Consider the following 23,523-nt stretch of genomic DNA (forward strand, 5'->3'; position numbering starts at 1 on the left):
CCGGGAGTGACGTGGAGGGAGTCCGGGGACGGAGGGACGTGATGGAGCGCGAGGGAGGTCCGAGGTCCGGGGGCCTGGGGGCCTGGCCGGTCGGGCCCGGGAAGTCCCAAGCCACGTGTGGGCGGGACTGGAGCGGGGTGACGCAGCCACCCGGGCCGGGCCAGGGGGCGCCGGGCCTGTGGCCGCGCGTGCCCCTTCTCCCGGGAGCTAGAGCAGGATCCGGGGGGCCGTTGGCCGCCAGCCCCCTGCAGCCCCGCCTACGACCCGCACGGGAACCTGGAGGGCTGCCGCCACTGCTGGTGCGGACGGAGGCGGGGCCCCTGATGTCCCCGTGTCCGGATCGCGGGAAGGGGTACGGGTGTGGAGCCGGGCCACCCGGTGTCAAGGGGGGGTCCTTGAGCGTGCGGCGGTTTTGGGAGGCGGTGGAGGGGTAGGGGCGGGGGAGGAGGTGGTGGCGGAGCTCACCAGGAGGAGCAGAGAGTCCCGGAGGGACGGAGGGACGGGCCCCCGGTGGGGGCAGCAGCAGCACCAGCGGGCCTCCCCCCCTTCCTCCTCCTCCTCCTCCTCCTCCTCCTCCTCCTCCGCCTCCGCCGCCGCCGCCGCCCCCCCCCCCCCCCCCCCCGCGTCCCCTGCCCAAACCCGGCCTGGGCCCACCAAGAGGCTGTTGCCTGACACGGGTACCGGGAAGCGGCACTGCCAAGTCCCGCGCGCGGCTTTCCCCTCTCTGGCGGAGGCCTGGTCCCAGTGTCCCCATTTCCCTCAGCCAAGTCCAGGCCAAGCTGCCGCCGCTCCCGCCACCACCGCTCCCGCCACCACCGCCAGCACCGCCACCGCCACCACACCCCCGTCCCGTCCCGCCCCGCCCCGCCCCGGGCCAGGCCTCTGAGCTAGCCCCGTTTCCCTTTCTGGGCCACCTTCTCCAACGTCCCACCACAGCCCTCAGGGCAACAAGGACAGTCAAGGAACGGCTGCCTGAATCCTGCCTCTGCGTCCCAATGCCAACGCTTGCTCCAGAGCTGGTCATCAACGGACCAGCGTGGAGCGCCTGCCAAAAGGGCCAGGCGCCTCGCGATTGCCAATGGCCCCTTCTGTCCCGCCGGGACACTGGGACTTCACCCCCGGGCCAGGCGTCCCCTGGAAGCCACCGGGCGGCGGCTCAGGGGATCGCCAACGCGTTCCGCTTGATGGCAGTGTTGCACCAGCAATGCCAACCGGCCCTTCCCCCAGGGCCTCTCCCTCCGCCCTTTGCCGAAGAAAAAAGGCCAAGCGCTGGCCACCCGGGCTCCAACATGGCGGCCCCCGTGTCTGGGCCGCTTTCGCTTTAGGGGAGCGCGCCTAAGGCTTCTGAGGCTTCCTAGGCTTCTGAGGCATCGGAGGCCCCCTGGAGCGGAGCCCAGCGGAGCCTCGGTGCCCTCGGCCTCCCCTCGGCCGGCTTTGGGGATCACAACGGTCGGGCGGGGCCCGGCCGGGCCCGCCGTGGGCCTCCGGCGGCGGCGCCGGCCACGGGATCCTGCGAGGCGCCAGCCGCCCTCAGGACCCCCGCAGGCCTCCGGGGGCCCTCGGGAGACACACCGGTCTGGTGGTGGGGCCAGAGCCCTGCCCGGCCCGGCCCGGCCCGGCCTGGCCTGGCCTGGCCCCGGCTCAGCGGGCGCCCGATCCCGGGATCAGGACTCCCCGAGAGGCCGGCCCGACCCCTCAGGCCTCCAGCGGCCGGACCCGGACGGACGCAAAGGTCGGCTCTGGCCGTGGGGTCGACAGTGAGGTCCACGTCCCGCGGCCAGGGGACGGAGGGGTCCCGAGGACCTCGGCCCTTCGCCCGTGATGCGCCCCGCCCCCAACCGCCACGGGAATTGAGGCGTGGATCCAGGCCCACTCGGGTCAGTGTGGAGGGCGGCCCGGAGCCGCAGCACAGACGCCAAAGCGGCCCCGTGCCCGGTGCAGGCGCCCCCTCTGGACGGCTCCCAAGGGAGGGGAGGAAGCCCAGCGAGGGGGGAACACACCCACGTGTGCCCGGGGTCCCGGGGACCCGTGCCCGTCGCGGCCTAGCGGGCTCAGGCCAGCACACGCCGGACGCTGCTGCTCTTTGCCCTTCTTGCCCATCAATCGGCCCAGATCCTACGGAGAACACCTCAGGGCCCTATCACAGGTGCACCCTGACAACCCGCCTCTTGTGCCAGGGCCCCAGTAGAAGCCAGGAGAACCACATACGCCCCGCCACCCCCCGCCACACACGGTCACACGGTCTCTCACTCACAGGCGCTCACGCTCATTCACGCGAACACACATATTCCCGGCAGATACGCTCACTCTCCCCGCACCACCACCCCCAACCCCAAACACTGGGAGATCACACGTGGAGGTCACCCTCCTCAAAACCGCAGGAGGTGGCCCACACGCCCCACACCGAGCACCCGTATGGGTGGACGACAGGTGTCCCTTTCGACCCCGATTCCCTGCACAAGGGTGTAGCGGTGCTCCCGTCATGCACGCGGAACCCTCTCCACGCTCCCGAATGGCTCGAGGCTCCTCCAACGTCAACCCTCGGGGAACACTTTTGCTTTCTGCCCTTTGGCAAACGGGAGAGGCCGCTCCTCCCAAGAGGCCCACGACCTCATGCTTCCTAGGGCAGGGAGGGATGTCCCGGTCTCACCTGTGGCATACAACACGACCCCCACCCCCCAACACCTCCAGAGGGTCCCTCTGGTGGCGCTTCCCACGTTTCGGTTCTGGAAGCCTGGCTGAACGACGTCCTACTGGACACAAATCCCACTCACGTCCCCAGAGCTGGGGCCGGCGGCACACGGCGCAAGGAGACGCTGGGGGGGCGGGGGGGGGGGCGTGATCTTTCAACCTGGAGCCAAGAGGCCCCGCAAAGAGACACGTTTCCCCCAAGGCAGGCCCGCACGGGCAAAGTCCGAAGCACGGGTCCAGGCAACTCTCGTCGGCCCGCCCGCCTCCCGGGCCCACGGGAAGGGAGCTAGAAGCGGCGGGTGGTCGGCCGGAGGGTGAGGGTGACGGGCCTCCACTGCCCGTCTCGGGTCCGCGTCGCCCCCCCCCCCGCCCGCCCGCCCGCCCGCCCGCCGCTGTCAGTTAGCCTCTCCTGACCCCTGCAAGGAAGGCCTGGGCGGGCCTCAGCTCCAAAGGGCCATCCCGGACGCCCTTGACTGCCCGGGCCTCCAAGCCGGCTGACAGTTCGCACGCCACCCCCCCACCCAGTGTCCGTTCCCCGAGGCCTACCGGCCTCCCTGGGGCTTCCCTTCTGACCACGAAGCCCAGGTCCGAACACCCTCCACAAGCAGGCGGGAGCCACCGAGGACCCCGAAGGGGGCACGCGCCGCCCGGGCAAGGAAGGGTCCGGCTCCCACACAAGTCTACCGCCCCGACGGTCGATGGCGGGGACACGGGGCCGCGCCAAGGGAGGGTCACGCGGGCATCCCCTAGCTCGGCGGCGTCGGGCTGGGCGTCGCGCCCGGCTCGCCAATCAGAGTCCGGGCAGGGGCCGCACGGCACCCCAGGGCGGGACCGGTGACAGAGGCTGCGGGGGTACCCTGCCCGGGGACCGCTCGGCCCTGCAGGACCTCTCATCCCGCAGAGCCAGCGCAACGCCGCCCACCTTGCCCACCCGGCTTGTCAAGCAAGAGTAGGCCAGCGAAGTCCTCCCTGCTCCTCGGGCTCGGGCTCGGGCTCGGGCTCGGGCTCGGGCTCGGGGCCAGGGAGACCCGGTTCCTCGCCCCTGGGCAGGTGCCCGAGCTCCGCGGGTGCCGCTGTGGGCGCCGGGACCCAAAGGGCGCGTGGACACCGCCTGGATCTCAGGCGTCGGGGTGGGGGGGGGGGGGGAGCTCGGAGGGAGACCGGGGTCAGGAGACGCAGGTCGCCTCCTCGGTGCCCCGGGGCCAGGTTTGACCAAGGAAGGGGACAGCGTGCACAGCCCCTCGTGCCACCCCCGCCCCCCACAAACTAAGGGGCCTTCCGGGAAGCTGACGTGTGTGAGGAGAAGGGGCAACACGCTGCCTCTGGCACGCGGCGACGGCGGCGCGGGGAGACACCCGCGGACGCTCGGGGCCTGCTCGTGGACGCGTGTGGACGGGAAGGCACGACCCATCCCGGACCTTCTTCCACCCGTGTGTGGGCTACCGGGACAGCCGGGGCCTCCACGGAGGTCGGTCCGCGTGATCCAGAGCGGGAGCCTCCTTCGGGGCACTGGACTGGCAGATGCGTGCCTGACTATTGGCCCACGGGGGCAAACGGAGCTGGGCCCCCCAGCCCAGGGGACGGGGCTCCGCTCCCGGGAGCCTCCGAAGCCGGGGCGGGTGCTTGCTTGCTTGCTTGCTTGCTCGCCCGCGGCCCGTTGGCCCGCGGCCGAACCCGCCACCCGCCACCCCTCCACCCTCACCCCGAGTGGCCCGGCCCTTGACATGAGAGCCGCCCGCCATGTTGGGGCGAGGGACAGCGGACAGGGACACGGGCTTGGCTCCCGAGTCCTCTGGCGTGGCCTTTTTTTCTTCTGGCAGAGGGCGGAGGGAGAGGCCCTGGGGGAAGGGCGGGCTGGCATTCGCGGTGCAATACTGCCATCAAGCGGAAAGTCCTCGGGGGGATCCGGGAGCCCGGCGCCCTGCTCTCTCTCTCCCGCGTGGAGGGGCCCCGGGAGTGACGTGGAGGGAGTCCGGGGACGGAGGGACGTGATGGAGCGCGAGGGAGGTCCGAGGTCCGGGGGCCTGGGGGCCTGGCCGGTCGGGCCCGGGAAGTCCCAAGCCACGTGTGGGCGGGACTGGAGCGGGGTGACGCAGCCACCCGGGCCGGGCCAGGGGGCGCCGGGCCTGTGGCCGCGCGTGCCCCTTCTCCCGGGAGCTAGAGCAGGATCCGGGGGGCCGTTGGCCGCCAGCCCCCTGCAGCCCCGCCTACGACCCGCACGGGAACCTGGAGGGCTGCCGCCACTGCTGGTGCGGACGGAGGCGGGGCCCCTGATGTCCCCGTGTCCGGATCGCGGGAAGGGGTACGGGTGTGGAGCCGGGCCACCCGGTGTCAAGGGGGGGTCCTTGAGCGTGCAGCGGTTTTGGGAGGCAGCGGTTTTGGGAGGCGGTGGAGGGGTAGGGGCGGGGGAGGAGGTGGTGGCGGAGCTCACCAGGAGGAGCAGAGAGTCCCGGAGGGACGGAGGGACGGGCCCCCGGTGGGGGCAGCAGCAGCACCAGCGGGCCTCCCCCCCTTCCTCCTCCTCCTCCTCCTCCTCCTCCTCCTCCTCCTCCTCCTCCTCCTCCGCCGCCGCCGCCCCCCCCCCCCCCCCCCCCCCGCGTCCCCTGCCCAAACCCGGCCTGGGCCCACCAAGAGGCTGTTGCCTGACACGGGTACCGGGAAGCGGCACTGCCAAGTCCCGCGCGCGGCTTTCCCCTCTCTGGCGGAGGCCTGGTCCCAGTGTCCCCATTTCCCTCAGCCAAGTCCAGGCCAAGCTGCCGCCGCTCCCGCCACCACCGCTCCCGCCACCACCGCCAGCACCGCCACCGCCACCACACCCCCGTCCCGTCCCGCCCCGCCCCGCCCCGGGCCAGGCCTCTGAGCTAGCCCCGTTTCCCTTTCTGGGCCACCTTCTCCAACGTCCCACCACAGCCCTCAGGGCAACAAGGACAGTCAAGGAACGGCTGCCTGAATCCTGCCTCTGCGTCCCAATGCCAACGCTTGCTCCAGAGCTGGTCATCAACGGACCAGCGTGGAGCGCCTGCCAAAAGGGCCAGGCGCCTCGCGATTGCCAATGGCCCCTTCTGTCCCGCCGGGACACTGGGACTTCACCCCCGGGCCAGGCGTCCCCTGGAAGCCACCGGGCGGCGGCTCAGGGGATCGCCAACGCGTTCCGCTTGATGGCAGTGTTGCACCAGCAATGCCAACCGGCCCTTCCCCCAGGGCCTCTCCCTCCGCCCTTTGCCGAAGAAAAAAGGCCAAGCGCTGGCCACCCGGGCTCCAACATGGCGGCCCCCGTGTCTGGGCCGCTTTCGCTTTAGGGGAGCGCGCCTAAGGCTTCTGAGGCTTCCTAGGCTTCTGAGGCATCGGAGGCCCCCTGGAGCGGAGCCCAGCGGAGCCTCGGTGCCCTCGGCCTCCCCTCGGCCGGCTTTGGGGATCACAACGGTCGGGCGGGGCCCGGCCGGGCCCGCCGTGGGCCTCCGGCGGCGGCGCCGGCCACGGGATCCTGCGAGGCGCCAGCCGCCCTCAGGACCCCCGCAGGCCTCCGGGGGCCCTCGGGAGACACACCGGTCTGGTGGTGGGGCCAGAGCCCTGCCCGGCCCGGCCCGGCCCGGCCTGGCCTGGCCTGGCCCCGGCTCAGCGGGCGCCCGATCCCGGGATCAGGACTCCCCGAGAGGCCGGCCCGACCCCTCAGGCCTCCAGTGGCGCACAGGCCCTTCCCCCAGGGCCTCTCCCTCCGCCCTTTGCTGATGAAAAAAGGCCAAGCGCTGGCCACCGGGGCTCCAACATGGCGGCTCCCGTGTCTGGGCCACTTTCACTTTAGGGGTACACTTGTCTACTATTACCAGAGTTGAGCTTTTCCTCCTTCCCTCTTTTATCTGTGAGCCTACTTTGCGATTGGATTGTATGGTATCTTATGGAGCAACATGGAAGCTGATTTACCTCCTTTGTTTTAATACTGACTGATGGTTATAGGACACATCAGGAGATATACTGGTGTGATCTTGAGCTTTGAGCCACAGTTACCCCAAGCTGATAATTTCCCTTTCTGGCACATTCCACCAGGGCTCCCTCATTCAGGTCCCGTTGACTAGGGTGGTTACATGGTGACTTGTGGAAATGGATGGCTTTCTGCAAATCCATGGGCTGTGTTTATGTTGTCTATCATAAGTTGCGCATATGTCACTAAAGGATGTAAGGTTTCAAAGTTTATTTGTCCGTGTCCCAGGTGTTTCTCTAGGATTCTGGAGTCAATGGTGGTACGCATATTTTAGCATGGATCACTTCGTATGCTGCTTGTGAGATGGCAATCCACCTCATCTTTGGCCTTCGTTAATCTTTGATTGTCTGTAGATTGGCATGCAAGCATCTCCTTTTTCCTGTTCCACAATCACGAACTGCCTTGAGAGCCTTTTCTACCACAGGTGAAATTCTGGTACAGTACACAAGAGTCCTGGTGTTAAGAATCTGCCTAGGGATTCTTTCCTTCTTGAGCTTTGCTGAAATAATACCACAATCTGTGTTCTTCCTACAGTAAAATGAACTCTCTTGTTAAAGGAAAAAGAAGAAAATAGAGCACTCACTCACCCAGAACATCAGCACTGGCCTCTTCATTTTCACTTCTTTCTTTCCTTTCATTCTGTCTCCCCTGCAGTGAGAGAGAGAGAGAGCTTGGTATGGGACCACCATAGTGCTGCGTAACAGGGTTTTGTATGCATCCCACTTCGGCCACCTTCAGTGTTTCAGGTCAGTATTTTTTTTTTTAGTTTAGTTTATTTTTTTAATAAATTTATTTTTTATTGGTGTTCAATTTACCAACATACAGAATAACACCCAGTGCTCATCCCGTCAAGTGCCCCCCTCAGTGCCCGTCACCCATTCAGCCCCACCCCCCGCCCTCCTCCCCTTCCACCACCCCTAGTTCAGGTCAGTATTCCTAACACCTCTGGGGTCAACCAAAACTTCTGAATACAGCATGATGTGCACATCAACTTCACTCATCCTTCAAAAATTCTAAGGATTTTCATTCAGGGGTTTCAGAAAGCAGCTCATGTAGAATGTACCAGGTGAAACCTGAAGATATCTCCCATGATCTCTTTCCTGAGCCACAGCCATCACCTTGGCATTTATACTTATAGCTTTCCCCCTCAGTTCTGGCCCTGAATGACCATGGAAGGATATCAATAGGTATCTTGTCAGGCCTGCAACCTTCTCTGGAATTGAGCGACAGACCCTCTACTGAGAAGCAGCTCATCTGACTCAAAGAGGTACCAGGTATCTCCTCTCTGGCTGCACTGAGATATTCACCACATTTACTTTCCTGGGATGTGGACATTTTCTTTTAAAGATGTGGCAAGTTATGATTTACCAGCCTCTTTCTTCTGCATAGACACTGACGCAAAAGTATGTATCCTGGTCACACACACCCATATTTCAGTAACCATGACTCAGTATGCTGGTTGAAGACAGAAGGAGAGAGGAAGAAAAGAGAAACCCACTGTCTGAAGAGAAGGGACAAGTAAAATGAGCTATGTTCTAAGCCCCTTGGCAGAGATGAAGGTACCCTACACTGGGTAGCTATGAAAAAAGAAATGGAGAGGATCAAGCAGGTCAGGACATTTACTCTGCACAGATGTGCCAAGACCAGGATACTTATATATGCTGGGAGCAGCCAAATGTGAAAGAGTGTATGGAGTACTATGCAGGATGTGTGGGGTCAGAGAACGGAATGTAGCATGCCCTCTGTGTCTGTTAGTTTTCATTTGCATGCAATCCCTGCAGCATACATGAGGAGAAATTTCATGTGGTTGCCACCGCAGGTAGGAAGTTCAAAGGCAGAGACACCCCTTGGGAGCCGTCACCATGGAATGCTAAGGGCTCTTCTCTGGGCAAAATTTCTATCCAATGTGGCATCTCCAAAGCAGTTATGGGGGGGGGAAAGAGGGGAAATTTATATATATATATATATATATATATATATATATATATATATATATATATACACACATACACACACACACACATATGTGACACATAAACATATCTGTGTGTCTATTATTAATGAAAAAGTGAATGCTGAATGATTGAGTGGGTGTTTTAAGGATAGACTACAAAGACACTCTCAAAGACAACTTCCCAGGAGGGGCTACTGAACAATGGTTCTCACTCAGGTCATCTGACTGTGTGGATGAAGCCACTGGGCTCTCCCGTCTGTCCTATGGACTCCACCACTCTTACCCCCAATCCCCACAACTCACCTGGGGCACTCTGTGGTAGAGTGACTGAGGCTCCCGGAGGTGAGCATGGGCAATCTACCTCCCTGTCTTCTTACATAACAGGGCCCCTGTCACTTCCTCCACAATGGCCTACTCCTGAGCCCTTAAGCTGGATGAAGTAGCTGGGTGAATGCAAAAAGGAGCCAATAACTCAAGGAGAAGGCGTTAAATCCAGGTCCTGGTGTCAGCTATTGTTATGGAATCAATGTCCTCAGAAAGCAAGGATTCTGCCCTAGAACCATATGGGTATCCATACAAAAGTGTGCCAAGAAAAGAGGGTCCCAGTTGCCAGGATATCCACATTTAAAACTCTTAAGAGAGATGTAGGATGAATCCACAGATGTATGTATTCCTTCAGATGTTACTATAGGTATATTCTCATTGCCATCAAGAAGTCCAAATATATGAGATACCACTTCCCACAACACCACAGGACAGTCAACCCCATTTGGGGGCTTCAGTGTCCTCAGGCACCTTTTTTGATCCTTAAAGGGCAGAGGCAGAAACCTCACAAGCAAGCAGGGATGGCATTTCTGGAGCAACAGTTCCATCAAGCAGATACTTTTTAAGCAAAGCCTGCAGCACCTTCGGGTCTTCTGAGGAAGGCTTGTGAGGGGATGAAGGGTGGGAGTGGGGCACCCACAAGATTCTCTGGGCCAGACCCAAAACACCCCCAGGATCAGTGGAGAATTGACAGAGGGTGGATAGAGACAGACTCAACCATCAAGTAGGGGATGCAGGCCTCCCCAGGCAGTGGGGGCGTGGCCTTGGCTGCTGCCTTGTTAAGAAACAAAGAGCTGAAGTTCCAATTCCAGGGAATCTGGCCTGTGGATTCTTGCCCTTGGTGCAATAACAAGCTCAGCCAGTGAGGCCCCTAGGGTTTCAGGGCCCTGGGGAACCCAGGACCAGAGGCTCCAGGCTCAACTGCCATCCCTCAATGGGGGTAGCATCTTGCAGACAGGATGGAAAATTTCCTGATTATTTGGTACTAGACCCAGACAAGGAAGAGTAAGGCAGGTACACTGCAGGTTTGAGTTAGAGCTGTGTTTTGATTACTTTGGCTCCCTCTAAAAAGAGAATCTGGGTCTTAGGCCCCAAAGTATCCCAGAAAGCCCTCCTTGTCCCATATGAGAAAGGTTGTAGGTATGGGATGAAACAGAACAGGATCAGTATACTGAAAGGAACATCGTCCTCCAGAATGAAGGGATCCAGGTCTGTTTTCTGCACTACTTGTTGGAAACGTCACAGCTCAAATGCAACCTATTCCTCAACCTCCCTTTCAATGTATGGGCATATGACCTGGGTCCTCTTGTTTGGGGACTCTCCTGGGATTTCTTGTAAGGGTCCATGTTCTATACATGGCCAGAGGGGTGCACCGAGACCATCCTGGTCTAGGAACCAGTCAAACCATGTCAGTCAGAACCCGGCACTGGGAACTAAGCTAAAGATTGTTCAACACCAATAGGCTATGCTTACATAAGGCCAGAAGTATAAAACGAAGGGGCAGGGAGTGGGTTTCCACACTCTTCCAGGAGGGGTGATATCAAGGAGCGTGTGTGGAGGGAAGAGTTGAACATGGAAACTTGCTCCCAGAAGCAGGTAAAAGCTAGGCAAAGAGCATGAGCTACCCCAGAGGTTATTCTGGAAGCAGACTATCACAACAGCTGAAGTATAAAATGAATTGCTGTGTTCCCAGCAGTATGTGCCTTGTTCCTATCTTAGAGAGACATGCTTGATCTGTGGAGGATATGGGTGGAGGGCAGTGTCTCTCAACCCAAGAGCTATGTGGTATTCTAAAGACACCTGTCCTTGTATCTGGCCTATATTCATTTTGGCTAGGTATATCCAGCCAAATCATGTTTCCTTTTCTTGGGGGGGGGTCTCTTGGTCTACAAATTAATGTATTGCTCCAGAGGCCTGATGCGACTGAAGGCTGTTAGAAATCTTTTAAATCAATTGAGAAAATCAAGCAAAATTTTAAAGAGCCTCTACTGCATGCCATAGACCCCCAAAGAAAGGCAAGTCACAATCTTAGGTTATCCTTTTCATTCTCAAAAGACTGTCCCATGCAGGATAGCAAACAACGGTTTAGGTGGAAGGCAAGATGTCTGTTTTTATGTCAGTCTACATGTGCACTGACATAGAGGTTTACCCGTCTCCACCCAGGTATTTTGTTCTGGTTTTATATTAAAGGAGACTCACCAAACTTTGACTCTGCAGGAACCTTTCTGCTTTTCTCCCCTCAAGAGAGAACACACTTCTCCCAAGAGTTCAGGCCCACAAGGACCACATTCTCATTCTTTTTATGGTAGGCAGTGTATATTCCCTCTCATGGATGAATAACAGGACATCCCACTCTACCTCCAGAGGGACCTTTTGGTCCCTTTCTACTTCTCAATTCTACAAATCCTGGGTGAAAGACACTCTCTTGGATGCACTCCTTTGCTCATTTATATGTGAATATAATTCTCCCCTATTTTCAGAGAAGCAACAGAATGAACCAAAATTCTCATATACTTTCATTTTTTGATCAATGTTGCCAAATGGTTTTCCAAGAGGAGTACCTAAAATGCATCCTGCCCAGTATTAGATGTTCCAATTCTAATAGAACTGACTAGTCGTCTTCACTGAGGTCAATATAAAAGGTAAGAGGTATATCCTGATGAATATGCAAATACCTGCCTCCACTCCATGTGTTTCCTTATGTCTCCTTGACTAAAGTAGGTTTACACTGATATGGAGTCTAAGGCTTCATGGACGCTTGGGCATCAACCAGTTTTGGAAAGCCCCCTTTCATGCCATGCTTTGAACTAGATTCTCCAATTTTCAGATATTTTACTTTAGCTCTCATCAGCAAATAAGGGCCTAAGTACATTCAAAGCACAAATAGGAACAATGGAAGATCCTAAAGAACATGACTAAGCATTGTGTATTCCCTATGTTTGAAGGGAACCACTGTATGTCATATTTAACTAGGCCTTAAAAAGAAAAGCAATGCAATATTTAGAACTGTTTTATTCTGATCCTCTTAAATTCTGGTTTACGGGGGTACCTGGGTGGTTCAGTGGGTTAAGCACCTGCCTTTGGCTCAGGTCATGATCTGGGATGGAGCCCTGCATCTGGGCTGTTCAGTGGGGAGTCTGCTTCTCTCTCTCCCTCTGCCCCTTCCCCTGCTCATTCTCTCTCTCTCTCATTCTCTTACAATAAATAAACAAACAAATAAATAAATTCTTTTTAAAAACCTGATTTATAGGCTCCACAGTACTCTAAACTTAGCCTATCTTGTTAGGTACACTAGGGTGTCAACACCCTTTTCAAATTAATCAATTGAGAGCTATATCATCTTCTGGAATCACTGGATTAATGTCTGTTGCCCACACTTCTTATCTGCAATGGTCTAGCCAGCCTGTGCTCCTTGGCTTCCAGTAAGATTACCAAGATCCTCTTGTTTGGAAATATACCTGAGACCTCAAGTAAGAGGTTCACTCTATCTTCAAGTCAGCATGAACCCTTGTCAAAAGGGTACACTGAGATCGCCATGCTCACAGTACTGGGGTAGAGACCACATGAGACTGTTTGTTTGGGTCTTGGCCTGTGCTCAGCAAATAAGGTCTCAGTCAGCATCTTCCCCACATAACATTAACTTCCAAAATCTTTGAATTTTCAGCAAATGTGTTAAAGGAGAAATCCAAAGGTTTTAGCACCTTCCAATGAGATACTAAAAAAAAAGCAGTAACATTTGAATTCTGTTTGCAATACTACACTTAAGAGAGAAAACAAAATATTTCAGAGAATTGATTTGTAACTTTTCACACAACTTTTACCCACCCAGTGCTGGAAAAACCAAAACTCAGAAGCTATGCTTTAAATTTTTTTCACCTTTCCTAGAGATGGTAAGAACAAATATGGAAAATATTTATAACCTTCACTGAGGTTAACAAAATTCTTAACAATCAAGGACCTTACCAATTTTTTTTCAGCCTGATTCCATGGACAAATATTCCATTACTAAAGAGATTTATATTACCAACAATTAAAGATCATATACCTAGGAATAATCTAACAAAAATACGAAAAACTTACATGAGATAAACTTTAAAGTGTCCTGAAAGACAGAAAAACACACTTAAACAAGAGTAAAAATGTATTATATTCTTGAATAAAAAGATTCAACCTCTTAAGTATGTTCATCATCAGTTAATTAATCTATTCTAATCCCAAGAAAAATCCAAAAGGCTTTAGAAGGTCCTGTTGTTTTCCATTATTCATAAGGGACAACAAAATAAACAGGCAGGAATAAAAGGAGAGTTCTGATAATGAATAGCCATGTGGTGGGATGACTAGCTCTACCATATAGATATAGAACAAAAAGGCCAAGAATAGACACCAAAATGGGCTACTTTCTTACATCATACACAAAAATAAACTCAAAATGGATTAAAGACCTAAATGTAAGAACTGAAACCTTAAAACTCCTAAAAACACACATACACAGAGGCAGTAAACTCTTAAGTCATCAGCCCGGGCAATATTTTTCTGGATATGTATCCCAAGGCAAGGGCAACAAAAGCAAAAATAAACAATTGGCACAATGGCAAACTAAAAAACTTTTGCACAGCAAAGGAGACCATCAAAAAATGAGAAAGCACCCTACTGAACGGGAGAAGATATTTGCTAATCATATATTCAATAACAGGTTAATACTCAAAATATATTAAAAAACTCCTACAACTCAGTAACCAAAAATAATCCCATTAAAAAATGGCCAGAGGACCCAAACAACTATTTTTCAAAAGACATACAGACGGCCAACAGACGTATGAAAAGATAACTGACATCACCTAACATCAGAGAAATGCAAATTAAAACTACAGTGAGATATATCACCTCACACCAGTTGGAATGGCCAGTATCAAAAAGACAAGAAATAACAAGTGTTTGTGAGGATGTGGAAAAAGGGGAACTCGTGCACTACTGATGGGAATGTAAACTGGTGCAGCCACTATGGAAAACAAGGAGATACCTCCAAAAATTATAAGTAGAAATACCATACAATCCAATAATTCTACTATTGAGTACCTGAAGAAAACAAAAACACTAATTCAGAAAAAAACATATGCACCCTATGTTTACTGCAGCTTTGCCTACAATATCCAAGATACGGAAGCATCCATATGGAAGTGCCACTGATAGATCAATGGATAAAAATGTGGTACATATGTACACGATGGAGTATAACTCAGCTATTAAAAATGAAATATTGCCGTTTGCAGCAACATGAATGGACTTAGACAGTATTAACTAAGTGAAGTCAGAGGAAGATGAATACCATGATTTCACTTACATGTGGAATCTAAAAAAACAAAGCAAACAAGACAAAAAACAGAAATATTCTCAGAAGTACAGATAACAAACATATTGCTGCCAGAATGGAGGAAGGTGAGGTGATGGGTAAAATAGGTGAAGAGAATTAATAAGTACAAATTTATAGTTATAAAATAAATAAGTTATGGGAATGAAAAGTACAGCATAGGGTATATAGTCAATAATACTGTAGTACAGATGGCAACTACACTTATTGTGGTGAGCATGTCATAATGTATGTAATTGAATCACTATGTTACACAGCTGAAGCTATTTTTTTAAAGTGAATTTATTTTTAGTAATCTCTACACCCAGTGTAGGGCTCAAACTCACAACTCCAAGATCAAGAGTCACATGCTCTTCTGACTGAGCCAGCCAAGGTATTCCCACCTAAAACTAACTTAATACTTTATGTCAAAGACACTTCAATTAAAAAAAAAAAAAAAGAACAGACCCAAAGGCATAAAAGAATTTAGCATACGGGGTCGCCTGGGTGGCTCAGCTAGTTAAGCATTTGACTTCAGCTTAAGGTCATGATCTCAGGGCCTAGGATCAAGCCTGCATTGGACTCCACACTAGGCTGCTGCTTGTTCGTCTCCACCCCTCCCCCGCCCCCACACTTGTGCCCTCTCTCTCTCAAATAAACAAAATCTTGGGAAAAAAAGGGGATTTAACATACAAAAGCCTCCTAGATCAGTGGAAGACAGATTTGGGGCCAAAGAGTACCTACCTAGAAAAGGTTCTTGGGGGACGCCTGGGAGGCTCAGCCGGTTCAGCGTCTGCCTTTGGCTCAGGGTGTGATCCCGGGGTCCCAGGATCGAATCCCACATCGGGCTTCCTGCATGGAGCCTGCTTCTTCTCCCTCTGCCTATGTGTCTTTGCTTCTCTCTGTGTCAGTCATGAATAAATAAACAAAATCTTTTTTTTAAAAAAAAAAAAAAGGTTCTTGGTTCTACACACAATAAGCCAGGATAAACTCTATATGGATCCAAGAATTGAATGTGCAATGAGAGAATCATATAACTATTAAAAGAAAGCATGGGCTGATTCTGTTGTAATTGTACAGTAGGAAAAACCTTTCTACCTTTCACTCAAAACCCATCAAACAGGATACATATGAACAGATAAAATTCACCATATTAAAACAAAACCTCATAAAGTCAGAAGAGCAATGATAAATAGGAAAAAATACTTCCAACTCACAGTAGGCTTACTAAAACAGAGGAAGCTTTAGAAATAATTTCAGTACCACCCATAGTAAAATATTAACAGTCCACAGAGAAACACAAAACTACCCTAAATATACAAAAAGGTTCCTTACCAACTCAAGGAAAATCCAAACAAAAATTGCACTGTTAGACAATTTCTTACACATCAAGAGTTTCTACTCGTGACCTGCCCCTCTGAGGGGCTTGTATTACCAGTTTATTGTATTAACTTTTTATGTATTAACTATATTCTTGTCCCTGTGTTGAATCTGGCTCATCTTTTTTTTTAAAGATTTATTTAGGGGTGCCTGGGTGGCTCAGTTGGTTAAGCATCTGCCTTTGGCTCAGGTCATGATCTCAAGGTCCTGGAATCAAGCCCGCTACATTGGGCTCCCTGCTCAGTGGAGACCCTACTTCTCCCTCTCTCTCTGCTGCTCCCTCTGGCTTGTGCTTGTTTGCTCTCTCTCTTAAATATATAAATATTTAAAAATAAAGTAATTGAAATAAATTTTAAAAGACTTATTTGAGAACACAAGCAGGAGGGGGAGAGGGAAAGAGAAGCTCAAACAGACTCTGCACTGAGCATGGAGCCCAACATGAGGTTCAATCTGACCACAAGATCATGAACTCAGCTGAAACCAAGGGTTGGATGCTTAACTGATTGTGTGACTCAGGGGCCCCAAATCTGGCTCATCTTACATGGTCTCAAGTCATCACTTGTTATTTTCTTGCAAGGATTTGTCCTACACGTGCAGAGAGTTAAATGCCTTTTCACAGGATGATGTTTTTACACAAAGTGTGGAGCCAATCTCTTTGAATACTTAAAATGGGTGCCGTCCCTTATGTGAAAGTCCCTAACTCTTAAATTTCAATTGCTATTTCATGCCATCAAATCTTCTTTGCAGAACTTATGTGAGGTGTTAAATTTTGGAAATAAGACCAAACATTTGCCTCAATATCAGTAACAAGAAACACAAGCACACACTATCATCCAGAAATATCCAACATAAATGTGTTTTCTTTCCTTCTAAACTTTTCTGTCTATATCTAATTGGTTCACTTCATACGTATTTTTTTTCTGAGTGTCCCCTGCTTCTCAAAAGTTTGAGTTACACCATTTCACTTTTATGAAAAACCAACATCAATATGATAACAGCTTTCTTTGCAAAAGTAACAAACCTTGGATTTTCTTCAATTAGCAAAACCAGGTACTACTATTATTCTTAAAAGGGATGTGGCCTAACAGTAACTGTCAAACTTTTGAAAGTGTGGGATCCTCTTAATGCCATTTCAGCTTAAGATAGGTTTCACAGGAATTTCTTTAATTTCTTATAGGAAAAACCTGTATTGCCATTAGTCTTCATTATCTTTGATAACCTGAAATTGCTTAAGAAGCTTGTTTCTTTCATATCATCCTATTGCACAGAAAACTGTAAAAAGATGAAAATGTAAACCACCAGTAATCGTATTGCTTGAGGAAAGCCCCTGAAAATTTGGGGGCCTGGTTAAATGCATTTGTGGAAATAGCTATTATTTTAGGTCAAAAATTCATTACTAACATCTGTGCTGTTTGATAATCATCAACTTTTCCAAAAAATAGTGTTTAAAAATCATAACTTAGGGATGCCTGGGTGGCTCAGGGGTTGAGCATCTGCCTTTGGCTCAAGTCGTTGATCCCGGGGTCCTGGGATCAAGTCCCACATCAGGTTCACTGCAGGGAGCCTGCTTCTCCCTCTGCCTAGGTCTCTGCCTGCCTCTGTGTCTCATGAATAAATAAAATCCTTAAAAAAAGACATAACTTACATTTCTATTTTGTCTTTAAAAAGAATAGCGATATGGTTAGAAAATGGTCTGAAAGAGCCTCCTCAAAATTCTACTCCCTTGGAGAAAACACAATCAACAGCATGGCTCTTCCACCTGCTTTATTTTTGTTCATGAATGGCCAATGAGATACGTGTATCTGGATAGGTATGTGACACATAAACACATGTGTATAAAGCAAACTTTGTCCTTCTTTCATTTCTATAAATATAATTATGTAACCTTTTTGTTTTTCAGATTTCACCAGGGTCTGAATAAGGTGTGACATCTGTCATAAATAAACATGGACAGAATGGATTTGTGGGAGTTCTGATACTACAGAGTAGGAATCATTTAATGAATGAAATACAGTAAGGTCTTAGAACTAACAGAAAGCTATTAAAAGTTTTAAATATACAGGAATATAAGAGGCTGGATTCCACTCAAAAATTACTAGAACTGATACAGGAATTCAGCAAGTCGCAGGATATAAAAATCAATGCACAGAAGTCAGTTGCATTTCAATACACTAACAATGAGGCAGAAGAAAGAGAAATCAAGGAATCTATCCCATTTACAATTGCACCAAAAACCAGAAGATACCTAGGAATAAACCTAACCAAAGACGTAAAGGATCTGTACTCTGAAAACTATAGAATACTTATGAAAGAAATCGGAGAAGACACAAAGAAATGGAAAAATATTCCATGCTCATGGATTCAAAGAACAAATATTGTTAAAATGTCTATGCTACCCAAAGCAACCTACACATTCAATGCAATCCTTATCAAAATACCATCAATGTTTTTCACAGAGCTGGAACAATCCTATAATCTATATGGAACCACAAAAGACCCCGAATAGCCAAAGGAATCTTAAGAAAGAAAACCATCAAGCTATATTACAAAGCTGTGATCATCAAGACAGTATGGTACTGGCCCCAAATCAGACACATTGATCAATGGAACAGAATAGAGAATCCAGAAATGGACCCTCAACTCTCTGGTCAACTAATCTTTGACAAAGTAGGAAAGACTATCCAATGGAAAAAGGACAATCCCTTCAACAACTGGTGTTGGAAAAATTGGACAGTCACATTCAGAAGAATAAAACTGGACCAATTTCTTACGCCATACACAAAAATAAACTCAAAATGGATGAAAGACCTAAATGTGAGACAGGAATCCATCGAAATCCTGGAAGAGAACACAGGCAGAAACTTCTTTGACCTTGGCCTCAGCAACTTCTCACTATACTCATCTTCAAAGGCAAGGGAAACCAAAGCAAAAATGAACTATGGGGACTTCACCAAAATAAAAGCTTCCGCTCAGTGAAGAAATCAACAAAACTAAAAAGCAAACTACAGAATGGGAGAAGATATTTACAAATGTCTTATTAGATAAAGGGTTAGTATCCAAAATCTATAAAGAACTTAACAAATGCAACACTCCAAAACAAATAATCTAGTTAAGAAATGGGCAGAAAACACGAATAGACATTTTTCCAAAGAAAACATCCAGATTGTTAACAGACACATGAGAAGATGTTCAACATCATTCATCATCCAGAAATTACAAATCGGGTGCCTGGGTGGCTCAGATTAAGCATCTGCCTTTGGCTCAAGTCATGATCCCAGGGTCCTGGGATAGAGCGCTGCACAGGGCTCCCTGCTCAGCGGGGAGCCTGCTTTGCCCCCTGGGGCTCCCCCTGCTTGTGTTCTCTAGATCTCTGTCAAATAAATAAATAAATAAATATTTTTAATAAAAAAGAAAATACAAAACAAAACTACAATGATACCACCTCCCATCTGTCAGAATGGCTAAAATTAACAAGACAGGGAACAACATATGTTGTCGAGGATGCAGAGAAAGGGGAACCTTCTTGAACTGTTGGTGGGAATGCAAACTGGTGCAGCCACTCTGGAAAACAGTATGGAGGTTCCCCAAGAAGTTAAAAAATAGTGCTACCCTACAACCCAACAATTGCACTACCAGGTATTTACCCAAAGGATACAAACATGGTGATTAGAAGGGGCCCCTCACCCTAATGTTTATAGCAGCAATGCCCACAATAGGCAAACTGTGGAAAGAGCTCAGATGTCTTTTGACAGATGAATAAAGAAAATGGAATATCGCTCAGCCATCAAAAGGGATGAAATCTTGCCATCTGCAACATGGATGGGACTAGAGGGTACACTTAATAAATCAGAGGAGGACAAATACCATATAATTTCACTCATGTGGAATTTAAAAAACAAAACATATAAACATAGGGGAAGGGAAGGAAAAATAAAAGAAGACAAAAATAGGGAGACAAACCATAAGAGGATCTTAACTATAGTAAACTAAGGGTTGCTTGGAGGGGAGGTGAGTGGGGATCTAGGGTAACTGGGTGATGGGCATTAGGAGGGCATGTGATTGAATGAGTACTGGATGTTATACAGAACTCAAGAATCACTAAAATCACCTCTGAAACTAATAATACACTATGTCAGTGAAATTGAATTTAAATTAAAAGAGACTAGATTCTTTCACTTAGGTCATTTTACCTCTTCAAATTTAGCCCCCCTGCTAAGTTATACATCAGGAGGAGCACAAACTACTTGTGAAAATTAACCCTGGTCTCACCAAGTCCCATCATGGATGACAGCTCCTCATATTCTCTTGCGACCTATTATGTGAATCTAATGGTTTTACTTAAACTATTTACTTTTTTTTATTTAAATTCAATTAACACATAGTATATTTTTAGTTTCAAAAGTAGAGGTCAGTGATTCATCAGTACCACGTAATACCCAGTGCTTGTTACCTCACCCAATTATCCCATCCCCCTTCACTCCAGCAACCCTGTTTCCTATGACTATACTATATGTTGGCAAATCGAACTCCAATAAAAAAATTAAAAAAAAAAGAGTCTCTTATAGTTTGTCTCCTTCCCTGATTTAAACAACTTACAGGACGCAATAGTTTCCCAGGCCAGTCACTGGCACCGGGTTTCTCGCAAGATTTTCAGGAAAGTTTGTCAGAAATGAGTAGAGAGGATTGAGCCCAACACGGCCAACAAGGACATCTATTCCTCTCTCATTCCCTAGAAGCAGCATGTTTCTTAATACGATTTTTATGTTTTTTTTTAATCGGAGTTCGACTTGCCAACATAGAGTATAACACGATAAGTTACTTCTCTCAAGATACGTTCCGAGGAGCCCTCCATCCAAACCGACCAAGCCGAACCTCCCGCGGCCACGCAAATGGGGAGGAAGCACAGGGGAGAGAGAAGGGATCCGGGGGACCCCCCGCAGCCACAGGGAAACGCTCCCGGGCCCTCGGCCGGGCGGGGCGGGGGGGGGGCGTCCGTCCGGGGGAGCTGCTACCGGGCTCTCCCCCGGCCGCGCCAGGGCGCACAACTTAGAACTTAGGCGGCGGCGGTCCGTTCCCGGCGCCCACACCCGACCCGCATCGCCGAAATGCCAGTCCCCGCGGCCGCCACCACCGGCCGAGGTCGCGCGCCGGGCACAGGCTGCCAGCACGCTGGGGGACCGGGAAGGCCCCGGGACTCGGAAGGGCCGCCCAAGCCCGGCCCCCAGCCCCGGGGCCCCTCGCGGTCGAGGAAGGGAAGGGAAGGAAAGGCAGCGGGACAGAGGCCGAAGGACCCACCTGGCGGAGGCCGCGCGCCGGAGGGACAGAGCCCGGGAGTTGGGACGCTCGCGCGGGGTCGCAGGGTCAGACTGGGCCCCGGGCCACCTCTGCCGCAAAGCAGCGCCCTGGTCGCCCCGGCAAGCCACAGTCCCTCCCCCAGCGCCAGCGGCTCCCACTCCCCGGAGCGGGTGGGGGATGGAGGTCCGGGGTCCGGGGGGGGAGGGGTAAGAATCCGGGTTCCTCGGCGTTGGCCCCGCCCAAGGGAGTGGAGGGGCAGGCTTAGGAAGGTTCCCGCGCGCTTGGAAGGGGCGGAGAGAGGTGGGCGTGGGAAGGTAAGAGCCGAAAGCCGTCTTTTGCATTTGCTCTGGAAAATCAATTTGTCCTTGTAGGGTCCGTGCCGGCCAAATGGTGAATGTGCTGAAACAAAATTTACCGTTCAACGGTCCCAAAACTATTTAGAGGGAAAAGAAGTTTAAACAAATACACTTCCAAACGTTGTAACAAGTTTGCATCATTCATATGCATGAAGTTATCAAAACTTTTATTGCTTCCTCCCCAGATGAGTGTTGGGATCCGAAAAAATGCAGGCACTCCTTCCTCCCCATCGCCTCCCTCCCGCTCTTTGCCGAGGACTTGCTAGGGAGTCGGCGCTCTTGCATAACTACTGCACACTGCCTAGGTGGATAGGGATGTCCTGGGTCCGAAGTAATCACAGCGACTGGCAAGTTTCTTCTGCCTGGCCGGTATCGATTTCTTCCTAACTGTTGAAAGAGGAACATGTTGGTCTGGCAAAATAATGCTCCCATAATGGAGACACGTGTAGATTATGGGAGGAAAAGGAACCTAACAGGTGACGCTGCCACTCGAGATGAGGGGTATTAATTGGTCCTGTATCCTCCCAGCAAGTTCTAATCTAAGGAGAGAGAGATATGCAAATAAAAACAACTGTCTAGTGGCATCTGCGTGGCACGATGGGTTAAGCATCTGCCTTGGGCTCACGTCATGATCCCAGAGTTCTGAGATCAAGACCCCCTAGGGCTCCCTGCTCAGTTGGGAGCCTGCTTCTCCTCTCCTTTTTTGCTCCTCCCCCCCCCCCCCCCTTGAGCACACGTGCTCTCTCTCTCTCAAATAAAATCTTAAAATAAGAAAAACCCAACAATTGTCTTAGGAGCTCCCTAGGCCTATGGGTAACCACCAGCTATTTGGTTACTCAACAGTTGACTGAAGATATTTTTGTTGACTCTTCTTATTTCCATTGACAAATGCAGCCTTTTCTTGATTATTATTTTTTTTTAAATCTTCACAAATACAGGAATACAGACATACTTTAAGGGAGAACTGAAGGCACCCCGGCCCACACCTGTATTGTCCCTTCAAAGATCACCTGCTACTCCCAGCCTGGCTCAGGCTCTGACTCCCAGACCCTTTTTCTCACCCATTTCCCAGTTGTTGGGGCAGAAGTGGTGGGAATTTCTAAGGCAGAAGGAAGGAAGACAATGAAGACCCTGAGGGTCTTTGTCCTGGTGGGGCAGCTGCCTTTTTGCATTTCAGGTCAACAGGAAATCTCATAAAACCCAGCTGCCTTCCACTCCCAGGGGGTGCAGGGAGGAGTTAATTCCCTGCCACTCCTTCCCACCAGGTAGAGTGGAAGGTGAAAGAGCTTCCACTTCCTCCCCCGGTGGAATTACCTGACCTACCCCTGGGCTCTGGATCTCAGCTGCGGCTCTGGATTCCTCCCGGTGTTTCTTGTCCCTCACTTTAGGGAGCGGTGGCCATTTCCTCACGCAGATGCACAAGTCAAAGCGTTTTCTTCTGTCCCCATTCCCTGGACAGACACAGATTCAGTAACTATTACCTACTCATTGTACCAGGGAACCGAGGTCTAAATGGCTTTGCCATTGTGAACCAGTGTTGCAGAGGATGTATTCACACACGGGGCTCTCATGCTGCATATCTATTGGTCCCTCCATGCTAATGGCCAAATAAGCACAAGAAAAGATGTCCAATATCATTTAGTCATTAGGGAAATAAAACTGAAAACCACACGGAGATACCACTTCCTACTTACCAAGACGGCTATATTAAAGACAAAATGGAGGGGATCCCTGGGTGGCTCAGCGGTTTAGCGCCTGCCTTCCGCCCAGGGTGTGATCCTGTGGTCCCCGGATCGGGGACCCACATCGGGCTCCCTGCATGGAGCCTGCTCCTCCCTCTGCCTGGGTCTCTGCTTCTCTCTCTCTCTGTATCTCTCATGAATGAATAAATAAAATCTTTAAAAAAATAAAAATAAAAATAAATTTTAAAAATGGAAAATAGCAATTTGCGATGAGGATGTCAAGAATTGAATCTCACATACATTGCTAGCGGGAATGTAAAATGGTATGGACACCTGGGAAAGCCATTTGGCAGTTCCACCAATAGTTACACAGTGACCAGGTGATTGGCAATTCTACTCCTGGGTATATATAACAGAAAACTGAAAAGAGATATTCAAACAAAAACTTGTACATGAGTGTTCATCACAGCATTATTCATGAAGATAAAAAGGGGAAACAGCCAAATGTCTCTCAA

The 23,523-nt window shown here is 50.8% G+C and overlaps 1 protein-coding gene and 1 long non-coding RNA gene across 2 annotated transcripts; one reads left to right on the top strand and one right to left on the bottom strand.

Moving 5' to 3' along the window:
• The first annotated feature begins 41 nt into the window (after positions 1-41).
• LOC121482628 (basic proline-rich protein-like) lies at positions 42-1,325 on the top strand. The gene is made up of 2 exons (XM_041740471.1): positions 42-430; positions 764-1,325. The coding sequence occupies exons 1-2, from the start codon at positions 42-44 to the stop codon at positions 1,323-1,325; spliced, it is 951 nt and encodes a 316-aa protein (XP_041596405.1).
• Positions 1,326-6,609: 5,284 nt separating this feature from the next.
• LOC121483129 lies at positions 6,610-21,187 on the bottom strand. Its single transcript, XR_005985695.1, has 3 exons — positions 20,971-21,187; positions 7,258-7,318; positions 6,610-7,169 (listed from the first exon to the last, which is right to left on the bottom strand). It is a non-coding gene; the product is annotated as an uncharacterized LOC121483129 (long non-coding RNA).
• Positions 21,188-23,523: the final 2,336 nt, after the last annotated feature.

This window comes from Vulpes lagopus, chromosome X, assembly GCF_018345385.1.
Source record: "Vulpes lagopus strain Blue_001 chromosome X, ASM1834538v1, whole genome shotgun sequence".
Lineage (NCBI taxonomy): Eukaryota > Metazoa > Chordata > Mammalia > Carnivora > Canidae > Vulpes > Vulpes lagopus.